This window comes from Macaca nemestrina, chromosome 19 (assembly GCF_043159975.1).
Source record: "Macaca nemestrina isolate mMacNem1 chromosome 19, mMacNem.hap1, whole genome shotgun sequence".
Lineage (NCBI taxonomy): Eukaryota > Metazoa > Chordata > Mammalia > Primates > Cercopithecidae > Macaca > Macaca nemestrina.
In genome coordinates, this window is record NC_092143.1 from 11,353,775 (window position 1) to 11,376,936 (window position 23,162).

Below are 23,162 nucleotides of genomic sequence, written 5' to 3' on the forward strand. Positions count from 1 at the left end.
GAGTTGTAAAGAAGAAAAAATTTATATATAATTTAAAGGAGGAAAATAGTGGGATAAGAGATGGTAAAATGAATCAGAACTGGAGAATGATGCACAAAGAAAGAATAAAATTGTGACAAAGTATTAACCAGCACCCCTCTTAAATCATCATCTTTTATTCCACATCTGTGCTAAGAATGATTTAGCATAACCATTTTGTGTTTTATATATGTTGCTGTTCTAATATCTGGGTTTTTAGGGGGAAGTTGAATTTGCCAAAACAGATACATGGATGAACTCTTTGGAAAAAAAAAAAAATTGAAGACTAACAATTAGCTTTTTTGTAATTAAACCAGAATTACATATGCATTGACATTAAAATTTGATCACCTAGACAAAAGGATTACTCTTATAACTGGGTAAGCTAATTCTTTTTTTATTCATCTTTAAAGTCAGCAGTTTTTATTGGCCTCTCTATTCATCACTGAGTTATAATGACAACTGTGGTGATAGATCAACCGCCCATAAGTGTGTAACTTTGATTCTGGGCTGGTATTAATTATTCAGTTTATCTATCATTGGACAAATACTAGTGTTTATTATACATAGATACAGATATCCAGATATACATATTTTTGCCGGTGTATACACACAAAATTGATCTTATATCCAGCAATATCTCTAAACTCTCAGAAAATATATCTTGTAGATTATTTTGTGTTTTGTAAATAGATAATTGTATCATTTTTGATCATTGTAATTTTGTATCTTTCCAACTCTTGTAATTGTATTTATTTGTCTTCCTTTCTGGAAGTGGCTGGGACCTGAAGTAAAATATTAAACTGATAGCATGCTTCCAATCATTATTAAGTAAAACATTTGCTCTAAAATGTTGCTACTTGATACCAGATTTTAACAGTCCACTTTGATTGCTACTGTGTTAAAGTTTTTCCCTATAAGCATAAATTTAGTTTTGGCAAATGCTTTTTAAATAACATTTGAGATAACCATGCCATTGATTTTTGCTTTTAGTCTGTTTAATGTGATGATTTGCATAACAGATGTTCTAATGCTATAATATGTCTTCCACTACTGTGACAAAGCAATTTTTAATTACTAAATTTAAATTAATATTACTTGCACTTGATGAATGTATTTGCTACTAAATTTATCTGTGAAATTAACTGTAATTTTCCTTTCTTCTATTATCTTTCTTTGGATGCAGTAGTAGAGTTAAATTAACACATTGGAAAAAGTTGGAAAGTATTTCTGCTTTTCTCTTCTCTGGAAGATGTCCTTAAAAATTGGAATCATATATCCTAAATAGTACAGCTTGTGCATAAACTTTTCTGATACTGGAGTTTCACTGCAAGAAGAGTTTTCATTTATTATATTTTAATTTAATTACTTGCTGTTACAAATCCATTCAGCCTTTCTATTTCTAAAGTGTCATATTGGGTAAGCTATATTTTTCTGGTCAGTAATTTGTTTCATGTAAGGTTTCATTTTTATTAGCAGTGTCTCTTCATGGTGTTTCCTTATATTTGTAAATCTCTGCCTTATCAAAAGCTATGTCTACTTTTTATTACTAGTAATTTCTAATTATAGCTTCTTGATTAGTTAGTTATTTTTTCCAAAGAATTAACTTCTGGCTTTGCTATCTCTATTAAAGTTTTAAAAAATTATTTGATCAATTCCTAGTATTGTCATTCTTCTCTTCTTACTACACTTTTCTTCTGCCACTTTTTAACTTTTAAAGTAGAATATTAGCTTATTTGCTCTTTTGTCTTTGTTATTTTTGTTATTCTGGATACTCCAAGAAGCAATTCTACCACTCATTGTAGAAATGTAATAAATTTATTAGGGAGAATGCCTATGAGAAAAAAATGGAGAGGAAGACAAGAGAGGTAGGGAATAGTCAAACTGTGATGCAAGACTGGCTTTGAGTGAGGGAGAAGCAGTAAAGAAGGGAGGATGCTGTGAAGCCTCTGAGACCTCACTGCAGTCTAAGCAAAGTTATGCAAGACCCTTAGGGGTTTTTGAGTCAACATCAGTAGCCAGAGGAACTTCACACCTCCCAGGCACAGAGAGGTCAGTGTTAGGCTGGGAGCAGCCTGTGGAAAGCAAGATCTCATTTCCTGGTTTCAGAACGTAGCAGTTGGGTTCTGACTTAACTATACTCCCTGTAATTGAGATATGAGAGGCATTGTCTAATGTCAGACACAGCTATTTCCTTATATACGTATTGATGTTATACCTATTTTTAAGCTTTGCAGTATCCCTCAAGATTTCAATGTTTTTATCTTTCAGTCTTAAATTACATTAAATTTATTTATTTGCTAGACTTATTTAGATGTCTGTTTTGTAATATCCAAATAAATGAGTTTCTTAATCTTTTGTAATCAATACAAAAACAGATGACTATGGCTATAAAATAGTATCCTTTGAAAACTGCATAGTTTAAAACATGAACACATACTAAATCTCAGTCTCTCAACCCAACCTCCAAAGATCAAAACTGAAAAAAAAAATAAAATTACTGGTAGCTGCAAACCTGTCAACATAATAAAGAGGCTTAGACTTATAGAATCTTGACAGATAGGTAAGAGGTGCAATAAATGTCTGAGGGCAGCAGAGCTTTCTCTGGAGACCACTGGGGAGCAGAGTCAGATAGGGATGGTGCAGAAGAGAAAACATACACTATGCTGGATGTCCTGTAAAGGTAGCCACATCACCTTAAGCAGGGAAATAACTGAGAACAGGTCTCAGACTTGGGGAGCCAGAACACAAGCTACTATCAGAAATGTAATAAAGGAGATTAGAAAGCCCAAGGGTAATTGTTTTCAGGTTTTTCAAGCTCATGAGTAGCACTCTAGATTGCAAGGGGTATCTTGGAAAGCAGGGGTGTCATTTAGAAACTTCCTGGAAAGGGACAGTAGGAAAGCAGGAAGTTGATATTAAGGGAATTATCAAAGAATCATAAGACAAATTTATTTTCATCCTCCCTACCCAAAAGCCTGAATTTTAAAAAAGTGTCCCTTCACTATATCGACAAAAGAGGGCACGCTACAACTAAGATATTAAGTACACAACTCAAAATTTTTATTATTCCACTTTCCCCCATAGAACCTACCTGTTATCACTTATTCTTGTTATCCCAGGAAAATCCTACCCAACTGTTATGGACTGAATTGTGTTCCCCCCAATATTTGTGTTTAGAAGTCTTATCCCCAGTGTGATTGTATTTGGAATTAGGTCCTATAAATACGTAACAAAGGTTAAGAGGATTCATTAGGGTGGGGCCTTAATCCAACGGAACTGATGTCCTTACAAGAAAAGGAAGATGTACCAGAGATCCCTCTCTCCAAGTGAGCACAGAGGAAAGACCATGTAAGGACACAGTGTTCAGACCATACTAGACAATATTCACTATAACACCCTAAGAAAATTAATTCATGATTCTATAATGTTAAAGAGAGAAAAAGAGACAAAGAAAAAAAGAAAGTAAGAAAAACTACTGGGAAGGGCAGAGAAATGGTAGCTCAAAACTGTAAACAGATAGAATAACTTTTGCAACTACCAATTATAATAAATGTACATAAAGATCATCAGTGGGTTTCAGAATCACTAGATAAAGGGTTTCTGGAGAAAACGATACATTCAGGAATCAAAGCGTTCTACCACACACGACTTCCAATTTCAAAGTGAGTATGATATTGGAGAAAGCTGGCAGTCCACACCTTAACCAAGTGATTCTATTTAGCATGGGTAATAGCTGAACAACATGGCATTGTTTCTCTTAATATGAAGCATTAGGAAATCCATGGAGATGTTATATATTATCCTTACTAAAAATACGTTAACCTGAGTCTAGTCTGTCGATCAGTGGTGTTCAACCATGATGATTTTGTCCTGAGAAGACATTTAGCAAAGTCTGAAGATGATTTTAGTTGTCACATCTGAAGAAGTACTACTGGCATCTGGTGGGTAGAAACCAGGAGTACTGCTAAACATCCTACAATGTACAGGGCGGCACCCCACAAAATGTCAATAGTGCCAAGGGGGAGAAATCCTGCTCTAGACTTAATTCTTGTTTGCAGGAAATACAGAACATAGAAGAATAAAGGATACCATTAACAATCAATTAGACCAATACAGAATATAGCATATTGTACCACTGAACCTATCTGATTGTTTAAAACACCACTTTCAGGGGAAATAATGAGAGAATCTATTCTAAACTAAAAGCAATTAGGAAGATATAACAGCAGACGCATTAACAAAACTAGACTGGAGGCTGCTTTACAATAATGCCTATAAAAGACATTCTAGGAAAAAGCTAATTTATGAATTAGCTATTGATAATATTAATAATTTATTAATTTATTCAGTTTGAACATTATGATCATGTAGGTAAATGCCATTATTCTAGGGAGATGCACGTTAACACGTTTGAGACAGGCATCATGATGACTGCCCCATGTGTTGAAATAGTATACCTACAACAGACAATAACCTTAAAAGATAAAAGATAGTGCTGATTTTAACATTTATTAAAGTTAGAAATATACTTTTTTAAAGAACATAGATAAAGAAAAACATATTGCAATAGTAGCCTATGTAAGAAATGGTATGGAAAAAATATGCAGAAAATATAAAATGAATGATTGAGCACAAAGAGAAAGGCTTTGTAGAAACCAGTGGTGATCGTGTGCCATAAACTAAAGCAGATTGCCTAAGAAAGTTGTCTGTGTCTGGGTGCTAAATAAGTAAAAAGTAAACCTATTTATTAAACATAAATATGAACGTATGCCTTGGGTATTAAGATATCACCATCACTCCCAGGGTCCTGCTTGCAGAATTTTATTTATACTCTGGCACAGATAGACAAGTTCTAGATAAAACATGTTTTCCCACTGCACACTATAAATATGTATTGATTTTGATGTTTCAAGCTTGTATTTACCTGGTAAGGTTAAAACTTCAGGACACGGGAAAAAAAAATATTGTGTTAGTTGTGACATCAGCATTAAAGGTACACTTGAGTGAAGATTTACATCCGTAGCCTAAGTTTTCTCTTCTAGGAGTGGAAAAACATTTTGCAAGTGCGGGTTAGTTGAAAGGATCGATGACTCAAATATGTCAGTGAGCCAAAGTCCAACACGGACATTTGTCCAAATTCAAAAACAAATGTCAATGCCTATGGATCGATTACATAAGACTCTTCAGCTCACCTGACCTTTTTACAGAAAGGTTCTTAACATTTATGGCAGAGGATAGGATTTCCCAAACGATTAGATAAAGGTCAGAGTATACACTTGAGTGTCGTTTGAAACTTAGTTTTCAATAATTATGTATGATCAGAATTCAAAACCATTTGTAGTGAAAATTTTAAGTGGCTCTTGTCTAGAACCTGGCATATATCCTTTGAGCTTCCTATTACGCTTGCTTTTACCTCAATGCTCCACCTCACTGCTGCGCTCCGCATTCTCTCACCTCCACAAAGTAAAATCGATGGGAGAAGGAAGAATCTCCTTCCCTCTCTTGCCAGCAGTCCTAGTGTCAAATAAAGGAGTAGGTTAAAATGACAACTGCTTCTACTCAACCTAGATTAATGGATAGAGCATACATGAGGAAAAGCCTTTGTGGGGGCCAAGATGTTTAACTATAAAAAGAGGAAATATAGAATGAGTATTGAAAAATCTCAGGACCTAGAAGCTAAAAAAGCAGTGGTCAGGACTGTGGGATTGTCTTATAAGTCATTGGTACTGAAATAAGTAAAGAAAGGCTTGAACTCTAAATGTCAAGCAAACGACTAGCTTCTGAGAGCAGATTATTAAAGGAGTATAGAATCACTTTGCTGGGGTCCATTGAAATGAGTGAATGTCAAACTACATACATGGAGTAAACACCAACATTATTAAGCAAGGCAGTAGAAAGTATATGGTAAATGATTCCTTTGACCAATTAAAATGGTTACTATGTAGTCAGTGACAAGATTTAATGAAATCTTTTCTAGAACAAAAATTTCAATGGACTCAGAAAAAAAAGTGCATTCACTCTATTTGAAAAACAAACATTGAACATATAAAATGATTCATTATCTTCACAATATATCAAGAATATTTTTAAGCTTATAAAATAATTTAGGTTTCTACTTAAGGAAGTTCAATTGAAGATTTCTTCCATGTTAAAATTGAGTTCAACAATAGGTTCAAGATCACTTTTTTGTTGCTGTTAATATCCAAATACTTCATCTTCCAAATAAATAGGTGGCATTTACTGAAAATTTAATGGTTGTATGTAATTTATAAATCATCACCCTGATTTTAATGTGAAGGCCTATTATCTCCATACCATGGCTGAACATAATATATGGTATTATTTGTCCTATTATATATCGTTTCATTAATTATAATGTCTATTATTTTTGAGAATGTCTAGTGAGATAAGCACAGTCTTAAGCTGTTTGCCTTTGTTAATTCACTTACGCTTCTTTTATTTATATTTTATATATTCTCCCAAAGTTCTGGGATTACAGGAGTGAGCCACTGCCCCTGGCCAGGTATTCCATCTTAACATTGTGAAAAAATATATATATATTTACAGGTGACCAATGTGGTACACTATAATTGCATTTATTTTGCTATTATAATTTTATGTTTCCTGAAGTTATGAAGTGCCTCATAGTTTCTTGCTTAGTTTTCAATGTAGTTACTAATCTGGAACATTTCAATGGAAGTATACATCTCCTAGAAATACTGACATACCCAGAACATAATATGAGTGTCACTTCTGTTTTATTTTGAGACATCTTTTACCTGGAATCAACCTGCATCATAATCCTGGAAATATTCTTGAAGTCTTTTCTATTTAGTTCTACTTCGTAATTCATGTTTCCTATGTCATTTTGCAAACTGCAAAGAGGTTACAACAGTTGATAATTTTTGGAGATTTGATAGGTCTTATAACGAATTATTCTAATCTATATTATTATTGTAAATTGAGTCTGTGTAGAATTCTAAGATGTAAATCACTTTCTTCAGAATTTTAAACATTTACCGACATTGTTTTATAATTTCTGGAGTTGCTTGTTGAGAAGTCTGATAATTTTTCTGATTTCTGATTATCTATATGTGCTCATTTATTTATCACTGCTTCCTTTCAGGCAATTTATTGTATTCCAGTGTTACGAACTTTAATGCAATGAACTTTGCTCTGTCTTTTTGGTATTATTATGCTACTTACTTGGATGGATATATTCATCTAAACCATCATGACCTTCATTTGGAAGAATTTTGTTTTTCTAATTCTCTCGCTTGTAAACTTCTTTTTTAAGGATCTCTTAATTTGGGGGACTAACTGCTAAATTAATGTTTAAGAAACTCCCTTTTTTATTACATCCTTGTCTTTGTGGTTTACTTTCTGGGTGACTCATTCAACTTTCAACTCCAAATTATATATTTAATTTTCCTTTGTGCTATCATGTATCCATGTCCTAAGAGCAGTATTTTTGTTTTCTCCATGTTACATTTTATGTAACATTTTGTTATTATTTTGAGGGTATTTTGAGGGTAATCAGTGTTTTTGCTCTTCGGATATTAGATGTAGGGCTTTTAATCTACTTCTGCTGCCAGAATTATTTTTTAAAAATAAATTGCATTGTATATATTGTATGCTACATGGTGTTATAACGTACATAGAGAGTGGCAAGGCTACTGTAGTTAAGCAAATTAGCATATCCATCACCTCACACAGTTACCTATTTTTTGTTCATTTATTTTGTGGCAAGAACAGTTAAAATGTATAGCTACATTCCAAACACTGGGATTGAAGAGAAAGTAGGAAGCAGTATCTATATTTAATTTTCCAGATGTAAAAAGTTAATTCTCCTCTTTGGCTCCTCTTGAAAATGTGGCAATCCTTTTATTGTGTTTGTAAAGGTAAGTAATTCTGTATCCGAGGTAGTGAGAAAAAACATTTAAATGAAATATGAGCCTGGAATAATAGTTACATTCTTGGTTTATTTAGGAGCTAAAATGAATAAATTGGTTACATGTCTACAATAACTTAACCCAGTTTCTATCAAACATGATCATATATCACTCTAGAATCTAGAAATAAATCAATGGATAGTGTAGGAAATAATCAATCCTTTTAAATGTGGAGACTGATGTGAAGGGGAAAACATAGGGATATTTTATTAAAACTATCAGTTGTCACTGGCTTTGCTCGTTTCTTTGTCAGGTTTTGGGCTTGAAGTGAATGAGAAGTATCAAGACTTCCTTAGGAGAAGGAACATGTTGCTAAAGTCATTGCAAGAAAAGAGATTGGATTCTCTGACACAGATCATCTCTCATTTTATTTCTCAAAGCTATAAGGCATTATTGCATACTGTCTGAGTGTTAACAATAATTGTCTTGTTTGTTTATTTATTTATTTATATTTTCATTCGTGTGGCTAAAGTGCAGCATGCAAAGTCAGCTTTTGCAATGCAAATTATCATTGGCTCTTTAAGGACATTTGATTTTTAAAATCTTATTAAAACAATAGTTAAAATATTTTAAAAATATTTTTAAAAAGAAGTGTTCCTATTATTATTTAGCCGCATTATATCAAAAGATGTATTATAACTCCTTTTGCTTGATTTATGTGTTTTTGCTTAGGAGTCTAGCATCGGAGAATTATATTCTCAAAAATGTACAAATAAATTTATAACAATACAATGAACAAATACATAAAATGTTTAGTTAATTTTTGGTGGTGTAAAGCAGCGTCACATAGTGGTCTCTCTCTTAATGAGAGAGAGAGAGAGACAGAGAGAGAATGGGAAAGGTAAATTATAAGGAATTGGCTCATGTAATCATAAAAGCTAAGTCCCAAGATTTGCAGACAGCAAGCTGGAAACTCAAGATGTTCTGATGTTTCAGTCCAAATCCAAAGGTTAGAGCAGATCAAGGCTCCAGCTCAAGCAGTTAGGCATCAGTAGTTCCCTTGTTCTCAGCCTTTTTGTTCTATTTAGGTCTTCAATTGTTTGGATGAAATCTACCCACATTAGGGAAGGCAATCTACTTTACTCAGTGCACCCATGCAAGTGTTAACTGCATCCCGAAGCATCCTCACAGACACACCCCACACCCAGAATAATATTTGGACAAATGTCTGGGCACCCTATGGCCTAGCCAAGCTGACACATAAAATTAACCATCACATTATCTTATAAAATTGATATGTTGATTAAATGAAATCTAATGTTTTAAGTCCTTACAAGGCACATGAGACCTACAAAGTATTCATAAACATTAGCTCTAAATATCTAGTGATACTCAATCTGAACAGAGTATTTTAATAGATCTTTATGCATCTTTCATTAATTCTCAGTATTTAAGACAAGGATGTACATATTAAATAGTTTTGCTTCTTTGAAGGGAAAGCTGCTTGGCCTAATTCTTTTTCCTTTCATCCCTGTTCATCTCCAAATGACATCTTCCACTCATTGGTTAATAAAATAATTGCAAAGCATAATTGTTTTGATTTATCACTGGTCTGAGTTATTTCTTCAGTAAAGCAATTATTGTCTTGGTGATTTCTAGAAAGCCTAAAATCAGAGACTCAAATATGAACAGAAGATACTTTTTCTTTTTTTCAGGGCACTTGAATCATTGCTAACTACACAGAAAGAAATGACTCAACCTATAAAACCCAATTCCAGAACAGTTGTTTTGAACTCGAACAGATCAATACTGAAAATAAAAACCAATACGGTACATCACTGTTAGAAATAATTGTTCCAATAACTACTTGTGACTACTAGGATTAAAAAGTACATCAAGCAATGTTTTACTAATGCATACATTTATGGAAGCTATTTAATTAACAACATTTTCTACTGCTTAAATATTCAAATGCAGGAGAATTTCTAATAGTATTTGAGAGAAACAATTTACTCCATTAAAGAAGTAATTCAATTCAACAAAAGGTTTAGAGGACAGTGAATTTCTCCAATTCACCCCAAAAGTAGAGTTGTTACATGAAAATGGGGCTTATCTTCATGACTTAGTTGCCCAGTCACTAGTTTTCTTGATAGTTCTGTCCTTCAAATAATTACACTTGCCAGTCTATACTTGTGACTGTCTTAGTCCATTCAGGCTACAAAATACCATAACCTGGGTAGCTTATAAACAGTAGAAATTTATTTCTCACAGTTCTGGAGCCTGGAATCCGAGATTAAGTTGCCAGTAGATTTTGTATCTGGTGAGGACCTGCTTTCTGGTTCATAGACAGCGCCTTCTCCCTATGTATTCACATGGTACAGGCTTGAGCTAGCTGTCTGGGGTCTCTTTTTTAATGGCATTAATTCTAATTGTCCTCATAACCTAATCAACTCCTAAAGGTCCCACCTCCTAATACCATCACCTTGGAAGTCAGGATGTCAGTTTGGGAAACACACAGCCATTCAGACCATACTAGTGACCAACATGTTTTGAGTGCATCAAACGTAGTCATATCTAGGCCGGGCATGGTGGCTCATGCCTGTAATCCCAGCACTTTGGGAGGCCGAGACAAGTGGATCACTTGTTTTAGGAGTTCAGGACCAGCCTGGCCAACATGGTGAGACCCCTGTCTCTATTAAAAACAAAAAATGCAAAAATTAGCCAGGCCTAGTGGTGTGCACCTGTCGTCCCAGCTACTTGGGAGACTGAGGTGAAAGAGTTGCCTGAGCCCAGGAGGCAGAGGTTGCAGTGAGCACAGATTGTGCCACTGTACTCCAGCTTAGGTGACAGAGTGAGATCCCATCTCAAAACAAACAAAAAAGGAGTCAAATATAGAAGAAAACATATTCCAAATGAATATAGACAGCTTTGCCCTTCCTCCATTCTTATTTTACTTTTTCTTTTGACCTTCTAGAAAGTTAAAATAGAAAGTTCTCTTTTTTGATATGTGCTTTGTCCTTATCTTTCCCTCATTCATTCAGCTAATGGCCATTGTTTGAGCGATTGTGAGCCACGCACTATTGCAGAATGAAGCTAAGAACTCCACCACCTAAACTGTCAGGCCCTTTCCTTCCCTTTTTATGCCATACTCATATTAACCAGGGATTTCAGCAGAAGAGAAATGTAATTGTTTGTTTGATTTAAGGCATATGTTTTCAGAAGGTGTCAGTTCATAGGAAAACATGTTTTCTAAGAAAAGCATTTGATGATAATGATGGAAAGGTTCTAAGTCAATGACCTCTCGTGTAAAACAGAAAATTTCTCTCTACTGGAAATCAGAATCCTTGTTAAACACAACCATAAGAGTGTTAGTAAAGCAGTTTTGGATTGGAAGCATTTGAGAGTAACAATTGATATGATGACATAAAAGAAATTAGCATTAGTGTAGATTTGCTAAGTTGACTTGTGACCTCATGGGAAGCAGTAAATAGGGTCTTAGAAGAATTGCACAGAACTTACAGGAAAAGTTCAAATGTATGTGTTTGTGTCCTAAGGAAGATAAGAGCTGGAGGACATCATATTAAAGATCTCAAGTAGCTTGAAGGTGTCGAACACTAGATGTGTTGAGATTGGCACTAAAATGTGCACAGTTTCCAAAGAAGGGAGGTGGGCTATTCCTAAGACAAGCTAATATTTACAGTTGTAATTGATACAGTCCCTTCTTTTCCCACTCACATCACAATCATCATTGAGCTCTTCTCTATGTAATAGAAGACAGCAAGAAACTTGAAGGTGGCAAAAAACCTCAGATTGTAATTTAATCGTCAACCCAAGTTAGCTCGAAATCTTTTCAGAAGATGTAGCTACTAAGAAAAGCTACTACTGATGTGCTATCAAAGATTATTTTCAGTATTTTATTTTGAACTATATAGTTTAAATGTTTTGAAAGAAATACCTGTTACTCAAGGCGCCTAATATTTCCTGAATAAATGATAACAGGCTTTCACTGGTTATTCAACCTTCTATTTATCAGATTTCTATAAATGCAGAATAAGTAACAGTTTTATTCTTGAAAAAATTGAATATTTAGACTTGTATTTATCTAAATGACCAGAAAGTATATTTAACTGTGACAGCTTGATTCTGTTTTCCCAGACTGTTATTTTTCTCCAATGGTTTATTCATATCAAGTCTTATTTTATATATTCTGTTTCCTGAGTTTTGTCAATATAAACCCAGAATGTTTAAATCTATATCACTAACAGACTTCTGAATTAACCTGCTTGCATTCCTCAATATCCTGCTCCAAAATCATATAACCATTTCTAATATATTCATCATATTCTCAGTAATTGAAATCTCTTTGCTAGAACATGTAAAGTCAATAAGAGGAATGGAGATACAGGAGATTTAAATCAATTCAGATCAACACTTACTGTGGCAATCTCTAAAAATTAAATTATGACACCGGAGTTCTAATTATACAATATCCTTCATGTCAAAGATAAGGCTATTTAACTATGTCAGTAAATAAAATATCTGGTATTTTATCTAAAATTTCTGACTAGGTCAATCCCCGTAGCCTCATTCACATTTGCTGTATAGCTCCCAAACTGTTGACAACTTACACTAAAAGGTATGATCTCTGATGAATACTGTACCCCTCGCTGAAGGCTGTTCTCTGAAGGCAAGTCCATTTCACATCCCACACCATTGAGTTACCAGAACACAGCATAGCAGATACCATACAATATTTGCAGAACTAAAGATTAAATTTATAATTTAAGAAAACATCCTGAAAATATTTTTATTTTCATTTTTAGCACAAAACCAAAACATTTTTATTCCCTCTGCATACCTTAAAAACATCTAGTGGTGAATTGCTCCCAGTCAGAACATACTGCTCTTCCAGTGATCAAAATACCCCCAAAATCAACACACTTTCTGATATCTACACTAATGTTAGAAGAAAAGGAGAAGTGTTTCCTTCTTTGTCAATATTCCCATGTACCACCCTTTCCTACAACATTTTCTCTAAATTCTGCAGCGTCCTCCCTTCTTACATGCTACCGCCCTTTTCAGATATTGTTCTTACCTTCTTTTTTTTGTTTGTTTTGTGTTTTTTGTCTTGCTCCGTCACCCAGGCTGGAGTACACTGGCATGATCTTAGCTCACTGCAACCTCTGCCTCCCAAGTTCAAGCGATTCTCCTGCCTCAGCCTCCTGAGTAGCTTGGATTACAGGGGTCCCCCAACATGCCTAGATAATTTTCATATTTTTATTAGAGACAGGGTTTCACCATGTGACAGGGTTCATCATGGTCTCGAACTCCTGAGCTCAGGGAATCCACCCACCTTGCCCTCCCAAAATGCTGGGATTACAGGTGTGAGCCACCACGCCCAGCCTTGTTCTTACCTTTCTACCTGGCTCTTCACTTTGCCTGGCTAACTGCTCTTCACCTTACCCATCTCATTCACTATATCTCCTCTTTATCCCCACACAAATAACTGTGCTTCACCTGTAAGGCTATATAACATATTGCATTTAATTGACTTGGATTGTTTGTGTCTGTGGCCATCAATACATCACTTTGTAGAATCTTTAGTGCTTAACATGGGAGATTGTTGATTAATATTTGTGGAGTAAATAACTGGGTTGTATAATGAATGAACATATGAACTTATTTTTGTTGTCATTTGGTTTCGTTTTTTACTTCACTATTACTGCATTTTACCTATTCAGACAGAATCTAATTGACTTTCACATGGAGAAAGAACCTTTCTAAGCCCCCATAGATAATACAATCTTCCTGGGTGTGAAAAAAATTGTGTAACAAAATACTTATGTTTTATCTTGCATAAGCAAAATAAATAGGGTTGCTTATATAATCACTACTTAAAAATTTCAAAAAAAATTAGGATGTTTGAATTAAATTTTCATTTTTGGCTGTCGATTCATAGGCAGTTGAAAGAAAAGATAAATTCCATGTGCCTTTTACCCTGAGCCCTCCAATGGTAAAAGCCATATGAAATTTATCTTTGGGACCCAAGAGACCTGGATCTAAGTTCTTATCCTAGTATTGATTGAGTGCCTACTATTGTGTACAATTTTTAGTACTTTACAGTTATGAATGGATGGATCCTTTAGATAGGCTGTTAAACAGCAGTACATTAGTACAATACCAAAGTCAGACATTGACAATTATGCAAAGAATTTGACACAGTGAAATGCAGAATGCTTCCATCACCACAAGGATGCATCATGTGGCTGTTTTTCAGCCACAGCACCCACTCCCTTCACTCCTGTATTCCTGAAAACCATTAATAGGTTCTTCATTTCTAAATGCTGAATATATATATGATTATATGTAATCATATATACAAATAAATCATGTATATATAAATAAATCATATATATACATAATCATGGACTCTGTAGTCTTTAGGGATATTTTTCACTCACAATACTTCAAGAGATTCACCCAGATGGTTGCATGTATCAAGAGTTCATTCTGTTTTGTTGCTGAGAAGTAGTTCAAAGTATGGATGTAATTGCTTGTTTAATTATTCACCCCATGAAGATCACCTGTGTTGTTTCTAAGTTTTGGCATTTACTTATAAAATACTCAAGATTTACCTATAAGTTTTGTGTGAATATAAGCTTCTATTTTTATGAAGTAAATATCTAGGAGTCCAATTGCTTGATCATATGGTAGCTGCAATTTTGAAGACTGTCAAACTATTTTCCAATGTGATTGTATCATTTTACATTCCCTCTAGCAATAGGTGAGTAATTCAATAGCTGTGCTATTACCACCATTTAGTATTGTCGCTATTTTGATTTTAGCCATTCTGATAGGTGTATAGTTTTGTCCCATCGTGGTTTTAATTTCCATTTTCCTGATGACTAATATGTTGAACACCTTTTCATATGCTTATTTACCAAAGACAATTTATCTTAGTTTTCCTCATCAGAGAATGATCTGAAAGATATTTTCACTGGATATAGTATTTTGAGTTGACAGCTCTTTTAGAACCTAAATAATTGTATGTCACTTCTTTCTGACTTCCAGAGTTTCTGATGTGATAAGCCCTGTTATTTGGATTTTTTCCCCTGTGTATATACTGTAATTTTCCTTTTAGGTGCTGTTAAGATTATTTTTTCTTATTTTCCATAAGTTTGACTATGATGTGTCTTAATATCAGCCTTTTCGGGTTTATGCTGTCTGGGATTCACTAAAATTCTTGACTCTAGATTTGACCCTTTCATTTGAAAGTTGGGAAGTTTTCATCTATTTTTTAGTACTGTCAGTCCTACACTATTTTTCCTCTCACACTGGCCTCAAATTACATGAATGTAATTTTTTTTTTTTTTATCACCCCACAGGTCTCTGAGACTTTACTTTTAAAATTCAGCCTATTTTCTTTATCTCATTCAGATAGGATAATTTCCATTCATTTATCTTCAAGTTCACTGACTCTTTCCTCTGTCTTCTGCATTCAGAAGTTGTTTTTTTAAATTCAGTTCATTTTTCAGTTTTAATTTTTCCATTTGTTCCTTCTTTGCATTTTTTTAATTGCTGAGACCTTCTATTTCTTTAATGAAAATTCCTATTTTTTATTTGTTTCATGCATATGCACAATTGCTCACTAAAGTATTTTAATGATGCCCTCTCTAAGATCCTTCCCAAATAATTAACACATCTTTATCATTTCAGTGTTGGCATCTATCAATTGTTTTCTTTCATTCACTTCAAACTATTGTGGTTCTAGGTATGATGAGTAATATCCAATTGTATCCTGGATACTTTGTGAAATATGTCATGAGATTTGGATTTTATCTAACATTGTGTTTTGGGTGGGTTCTTATGAAACCACAATTGAGAGTGAAAGGATAGCATTGTCTTGTTACTTCCAGATGTATGTAGAAGTCCAGGTTCTACAGCTGGCCTTAGCTAACAGGCATGGGGTGGGGCCACAGTGTTCTGTGATTTGGGCTGGATTCAAGCATTATTGTCCTAAAAGTTTTCGTCTTGCTACATTGACTCTTCCTTAGTACGTTGGCTAGAGCAAGCAGACTTAGGTTGTGTTTCATTTTAGGTATTTTTGTGTGTTTATCTGTACCTATTGGTGTTTCCAGATTTCTGGCTTCTTCAGTTCTAATTTTGGAATATATGTGACAAAAACCCAGAAAACTCAACAGCATGCCATTTCTCAATTCTCAGGTCCCCTGGGTGATATACCTCTTCTCTCCAACTTTGAGTCTTTTTCAATATTTGCTTTACACATAATATTCAGAGATTTTAGTCTTACTTAGTGAGAATGTAAGTTGATATAATTTTTCTAATAGAACACTTGGAAATGTGTAAAAGAAGATTTAAAAAAATAAATATTCCAATGACCAAGCCACACTATTTTCTAGGAATATATCATAAGCCATTTTTAAATATCCAGTGATTTATATACATATGCATACTCACTGTAGTGCTGATTATATATCTAAAAATAATAAACTAATTTTTTAAATAGGTTATTAAATTTAATTAAATTATAGTACTTTTATGTAAACATAAGTAGTTGTGACACATTTATATAAACAAGTTGCAAAAGAACATATTTCTATACAATATTTGTTTAGCATCTGCATGATACTAACATGGTAGATATATGTTATTATGCATTTGTCAAAAGCCATAGAATGTACAACACAGAGTGAACCTTAATGTAAACTATGACTGTGGTTGATAATGTCTCAGTTTGTTTCTCAGTTATAACAAACAAACATGCAGCACTGATGAAGGATGTTGGTTGTGGAGGAGTCTCTGGGGGAAAGGGGAAGTATGTGCAAACTGTCTACTTTCTGCTCAATTTTGCTGTGAACCTAAAACTTGTCTTAAAAAAAAGTGTATACATAATGTTCTTGGCTTTTGAGGAGAGTTATAATAAATATCTAGATGTGCCTTCCTCCTTTTTTGCCGTTAACTATTAAATAAGCTTTTATACAACATGTTGTACAATGTTTAATGAAAGATGATTCTCAGAGCTGAGGGGCAAGAAAAAGAGGTATCTATCCTGATCATTTGTTTCCTCTTAGAAAACAAAAGTTACGAACGCCACCAATTTTTCTCTTTGACTTAACGAAGATTTGTATTCAACAGTTCAGCCTTTCTCATAATGGACCTCTTGATATATGCCATCTCACCCCAACACCACTTTTAGGACTCATAGAAGAGCTGTCATGGGATGGCATTGATGTAATGAGGAAGAACACAGGGAGTATATAATTCTCCTAAGCAGCTTAGCTATAAGTTTCAATACTAGAGCACTCTGTCTCAGAAAACTGTTTTCTTGCAGTACATACATTTTCCAAAATCCTGTTTCATGACTATTATTAATATTATTATTACTATTATTTTAATCTGGAGACTGACACACAGAGATGCTTACAGCATTGACCAGAATAAAGTAATCAGGAGGTAATGGACCCATTTCTAGCTCCAAAATCTGTATATTTCCCATTGCACTATATTCATCTGATGTAAATATACTCTGGTGTCGGTTCAGAATTTGAAGAGTTATATAAGGAAGAAAACCTAATACAAATCAGTTTTCTACCAGCCTACAGTTGCATTAAATTCATTTCAGTCTGTAAATTGCTCTTACGCATTTGTTTCCAAGCTATTTTCCCAGAATTATCTGTTCCAAGACAAATAATTTGTGATTTTCCATTTTTAATGCCATCATGCTATTTTCTATGAAGTACAAATAACTCACTCCCTTCTCCTTTCTATAAACGCAATAATTCTGCTTTTACCTACAGAACAGTAAAAAACACTCAGAGTTTACACATTTGTGAAAATTCATTTATTGTTGGTGGTGGCAGGAGTGGAAAAATAAATGTTTCTTAGGTGGTGTATCTAAGAAATGAAATAACTACAACAAAAGTGAATTTATTTTATCTCTCACTGTTGTTAGCTGCCAACAGTAATGTTAATTCCACCAGAAATTGCATGACACATATCTTGTATGTCATTGATTCTGAAAGTAGATGAACATACATGATCCAGCAGCTGGTTGAACTTTTAAAAAATATTTATGCACAGTAAGACTTGTATTGGCTACCAGATAGTTTTATAGTTAAACATTTCATCTTTAAATAATATTCAAATAACTCAGATCTAGTTATGGGCCAATGTCATTCCACAGCCTTTTAAATCACATATAAGCTAACTACATAACCAGCAGCATTCACTTTCATAAAGTAACCAAAGGCACATCCATTACCCTACTTAACATAGTATGGCATTTAACAACAGTCAGTTATGTTTTAATATATATGGCACTCTTTACCCAATGTCTTACCTCTGCTCTTAACTCACAAATCACTCTGTCTTTGCTGTTTTGAGATTTGGATTCTTCCTTTACATTGCCTGACAGTTCTTCCATTTCATCATTATGTTGAACAAGACAAATGTCAAACTGAAAAAGAAAGTTGAAATTATAATCACAGGATGCTATAAAGGGTGGTTACAGGATAATCCACATTAGTCTTTCATTTAGCTTTAGTGTTGTTTTGCTTTTTTCCTATGTGGATTCTGGCAGGCTTGTTGCTGTTGATGTAATGATTGTGGTTGAACCATTTATTGTTATACTTGTAGTTCAAAAATGCTAACCTCTAAAAAAAAAATAAGCAAATCTCTGTAAATTCCAATTCATTGGTTGAAAACTAGGCAGAACTCAGTTACCTCCACAAACTCTGAAACAATTGACCAGCTGGTTTCTAAGCTTACCAATTAACCCTTATCTTTTCATCCTGAATATTAGTACCTCAGTATTCTTTGTAATCTTTTTTATGTCTATTTAATAGTATATTAATTTTAACGGAGACAAACTTGGGCAATGGAAAAAAAGGTATATACATACTGCTTGGGCTGATAAAATATATGAAAAACATCTGTAAAAGCTGTCAATAAATTTCCATAGAAAATGACTGCAGAAAAAATAAAAGGTGAGAAAAGTCCTACAAATGCAAACAATGATTATTTTCCCACAATCGTTCTTAAAATTAAAAATTTTAAGCAGAACCATGAAATTTGATAAATATATAAAATATGTAGTTGCACACATATATGCTGTTTTCGTTATATTGACATATATTTTAACCTATGTAGGTAAATGTTTCCATCATCCATATTACATAATATGTGTGTAATTTTATAACAAATTAAAATACAAAAGCCAATGTTACACTATCTGTTTAAAAATAAAAAGTAGTAGTGATAATGTTGTTAATAATAGTAATATTAAGCATGTGCTAGTCCCCAAGAACTGAACTTGATATATATTGCCTTAGTTAATGCTAACAGTAATCCTATATGTTAGGCATTGTTATTATTATCCCTCCACTAGAGAAAAGTGAACCCTATATATACATACATATATATATATACACATATATATATATATATATTTTTTTTTTTTTGGAGACAGAATCCCGCTCTGTTGCCCAGGCTGGAGAACAGTGAACTCGGCTCACTGCAAGCTCCACCTCCCGGGTTCATGCCATTCTCCTGCTTCAGCCTCCCGAGTAGCTGGGACTACAGGCACCCACCACCACACTCGGCTAATTTTTTGTATTTTTAGTAGAAATGGGGTTTCACCGTGTTAGCCAGTATGGTCTCAATCTCCTGACCTCGTGATCTTTCCGCCTCGAGGTGAACCATATTTTTAAGAGACTTAAGTAACTTTCCTAAATTCACAAAGATAATAACTGGAGGAAGCAAATTTTAAGAAAGTACTTGCCAAATGCATTACCTGAGTTTTAAACCATTATTGCATCTATAATTATAGACCTAAAGGCCACTGAAATAATTGTCTCAAAGGCAATAAACTGATAGGAAGAGATAGTAAAGGAAACAGCAGAAAATGTCATAGTCTAAGTATACTAGAAATCAACTACAATAATGGTAGAAGCTGATTTCCCAACACACTACAGAGAGACTCCATGTTCAGAGCTGGTAACATAAAGAGAGCACACAGAAGGCAAGGAAGAGGACAAGAGAAGATACCACAGAGTTCTTTGAAAGTCTGAGTAGGCAAGTCCAGCTCACTATCATGGTAGTTAAATAGACAATGTGGCATTAATCCCTAGCCAGAAGAATATAAATTACTTTGCTAAATAAAACAGAGGATAGTAGAAGTAAAATAAAAGCAACCAGTTTTGGTTTAGGTTTACCAAAAGAATATCGAATTCATTTGGGTAATTGAATGCTCCCCGTTTAACTTCTGAAATCTCGTCATTGAACCACAGGGAATTAAATCCATCAATAAACCTTTCAATTGCCAACAGAACTCTCAATGAACTGTACCACTCAAAAGAGAGAGGAGGCAGGAAAGCAAATTTTTATAAACAACAGCAAAGGAAACCCACATCAAATACCTCAAATAAATCCACATCATTCATCATTGTGAGTGGAAAAATCAAAGATCTCTGGGCATGTGAAGAACATAAGAGTGGCATAAAACAAAACAAAACAAAACAAAACAAGAAAAACAGGAATAGTCAAGATTAAGATTAAGAAACAGAATGTCTATAGAGGAAAGAAAAAAATGGAAGAAAAGGGAGGCCACATGGAGAAGGCGAAGGACAGAGGCTCTTAAAATAACTGAAGGAAGAGATCATAGTGGTTTTTGATCAGAATAATGGTGGAAATGGAGAGAAGTAACTGGAACCAATGTAAGATATAAAAGAGAATACTAGTTTTAAAAAACTACTGTCATCACTATCTTCAAGAAAAAAATAAGAATATATTACACTCATAAATTAAGGACACAGCAAATTCAAAAATTTAAATAATAAAATATAGTCCTCTAGGAAATTTATTAAATAGGTCAAGAAAAAAAATTTATTTGGGAAGTAAAGTTCAATGCTGGAGTGCACTGAAATTTGGTCCTGCTGCCTGCTGTGTTTCTGATCTACTCCATTGGATGGTTCCCGGGTACCTACTTCATTTGTACGAATTGCAAAGCTGGCAAATTTTAAGTGTCTGTCTCCAGCCTATAGTTTTCCATTGAACTTTGAATGCACATGTCCAGCTTCCTACTCAACACCTCTAAAGGGCATCCCACACTTAACACACTGGAAAGCCAAATTCAGAAGTTCTCCCTTAAAACTGTTTCTCTGTCAGTCTTTGTCACCTCAGTAAATATCGATACCATCCTTCCCAAAATTATTGAATATGTTAAGTTCTTTATTTCTCTATGCCACATCCAAACTAAACTAACTAAATCAGCTTACCCTTCACAAAACATAATAAATCCAGTTACTTCTCTCCATTTCCACCATTATTCTGATCAAAAACCACCATGATCTCTTACTTCAGTTATTTTAATAGCTTCCATTCTTTCTGCTTCTGCATGTAGCCTCATACTTCCTTTCTCAAGATAGCAACCAAATAAAGCTTTTTAAAAAGCAATTCAGATCATGAAACTCTCCTGCTCAATTTTCTTCAATAGCTTTTCAATCAACTTACTATATAAATCAAAGTTATTATCCACATGATCTGATAACTCCTCAGCCCTCATCTCCTACTCCTGGTCCTCATTCTACTCCAGACCTTCTATCTTCCTCACTGTTATTTGTATATTCTAGGCATGGAGGAGTAAAAAAATAAATAAAAATAATAAGTAATAAAATATTATACAACTAAAGCCACTAAAACAATATAGCAGGGAAAATTGATGAACAGATTGATTAAACAACTATACTTTCTCCTTAAAAAACAATTACTTTGAACATTTTAAAATTATGCTTTGGACACAAAATAACCTTAATTTTGTTACTTGCCTCTTCAAATTTAGGTTTAGATTAATGGATTTGTAATGAAAATCTATTTAGCAGCTGAGAAGTTTAAAGCAGTGGACATATAGATGCTAACAATGATTAATTTAGTGGAATTATGAATGTAATCCACAACTGATATATCGCATTCGTTAAGTTGACAGTGACAGAAATAGAAAGTACTCTATGAGGTGAATTACTCAGCATTAGAAAGCATTTTCCAAGTTCCTGTCCTTTTATTTAATATTTGTTTAGTTTATTCTCTGGTAAACCTTCTCTTTTTTCTGTGTTTGTACCATAATATAACTCCAAAATCACTGTTTAAAAATCCTCTGTTTTTATTGCAGTGTTTATGAAAATTTAAACCAGGCAATTTGCCATATCCTTGATCTCAGAAATATCTGCTATAATTCACTTCTGGAAAATTATCAGTACCACATATAAATGTGTATTCTATATTCAGATAAGCATGGAATGGAAAAAAACTGAAGATGATCTCCAAGAAACAAAAGTATTGTGTAACATAAAGTATTTTCTTATTCATATATAGTAGAAAAAGAAAAATAATTACAAAAAGGCAAAGAAAGTAACATACCCTATTGTCATTTTGCTTCACATTTTAACCTTCAAAATGATCTAAAAGGATTAAGTAGTTAATGCAGACTCCAAAGTTGTGCTCTTTGGAAATCATTCACCAAATATTTAAGTCAATATTATTAACCATGTAGAATTATTCAATATCCCCTAAACACCAAATCTAGCATTTCTCCCATAACTTTCAACAAATAATCTTTCAACTTCTTTCATGGAGAAATAGGAGCTAAGGACCTCCAACTTCCTGTGATGAAATATACAAATTTGCATGTCTCTACAGAAATCTTTTACTCTTTTAAAGAACTTAAATATCTCTTCTAAAGTCAAAGTCTAATCACTTCAGTTGTACTTAGAATTTCATACCTTCAGGGTACTTGGCAAACTCATTCTAAGAGTTGTTTATCTCGTGTATCTTGAAATTTTCTTGGTTTCTTCAGCAATTAACATGTAATTGCTCAATACTTTCCATTTCGGTTGGGGATGAGGGAGTGTGGGAGATCAAGGGTCAAAAGATAATCTTTTCTTTATTATTATTATGATTATACTTTAAGTTCTGGGATACATGTGCAGAATGTGCAGGTTTGTCACATAGGTATACATGTTTCATGGTGATTTGCTGCTCGCTCCCCTTGCCTGCCCCCCAACGACCCCCTGACAGGCTCCGGAGTGCGATGTTCCCCTCCCTGTGTCCATGTGATCTCATTGTTCAATTCCCACTTATGGGTGAGAACATGCGGTGTTTGGTTTTCTGTTCCTGTGTTAGTTTGCTGAGAATGATGGTTTCCAGAGGCCTCAGAAATAACACCACACATCTACA

At 33.9% G+C, this 23,162-nt stretch overlaps 1 protein-coding gene across 7 annotated transcripts in view; it reads right to left on the reverse strand.

Moving 5' to 3' along the window:
- Positions 1-23,162, reverse strand: part of LOC105476956 (coiled-coil domain containing 102B) — a 300,439-nt gene that overhangs the window by 203,107 nt on the left and 74,170 nt on the right. For all 7 annotated transcript variants that reach the window (XM_071085208.1, XM_071085206.1, XM_071085209.1 and 4 more), the window contains exon 5: positions 18,274-18,390. In XM_071085208.1, the coding sequence (XP_070941309.1) occupies positions 18,274-18,390 (117 nt within the window). The remainder of the gene's footprint in view (positions 1-18,273; positions 18,391-23,162) is intronic.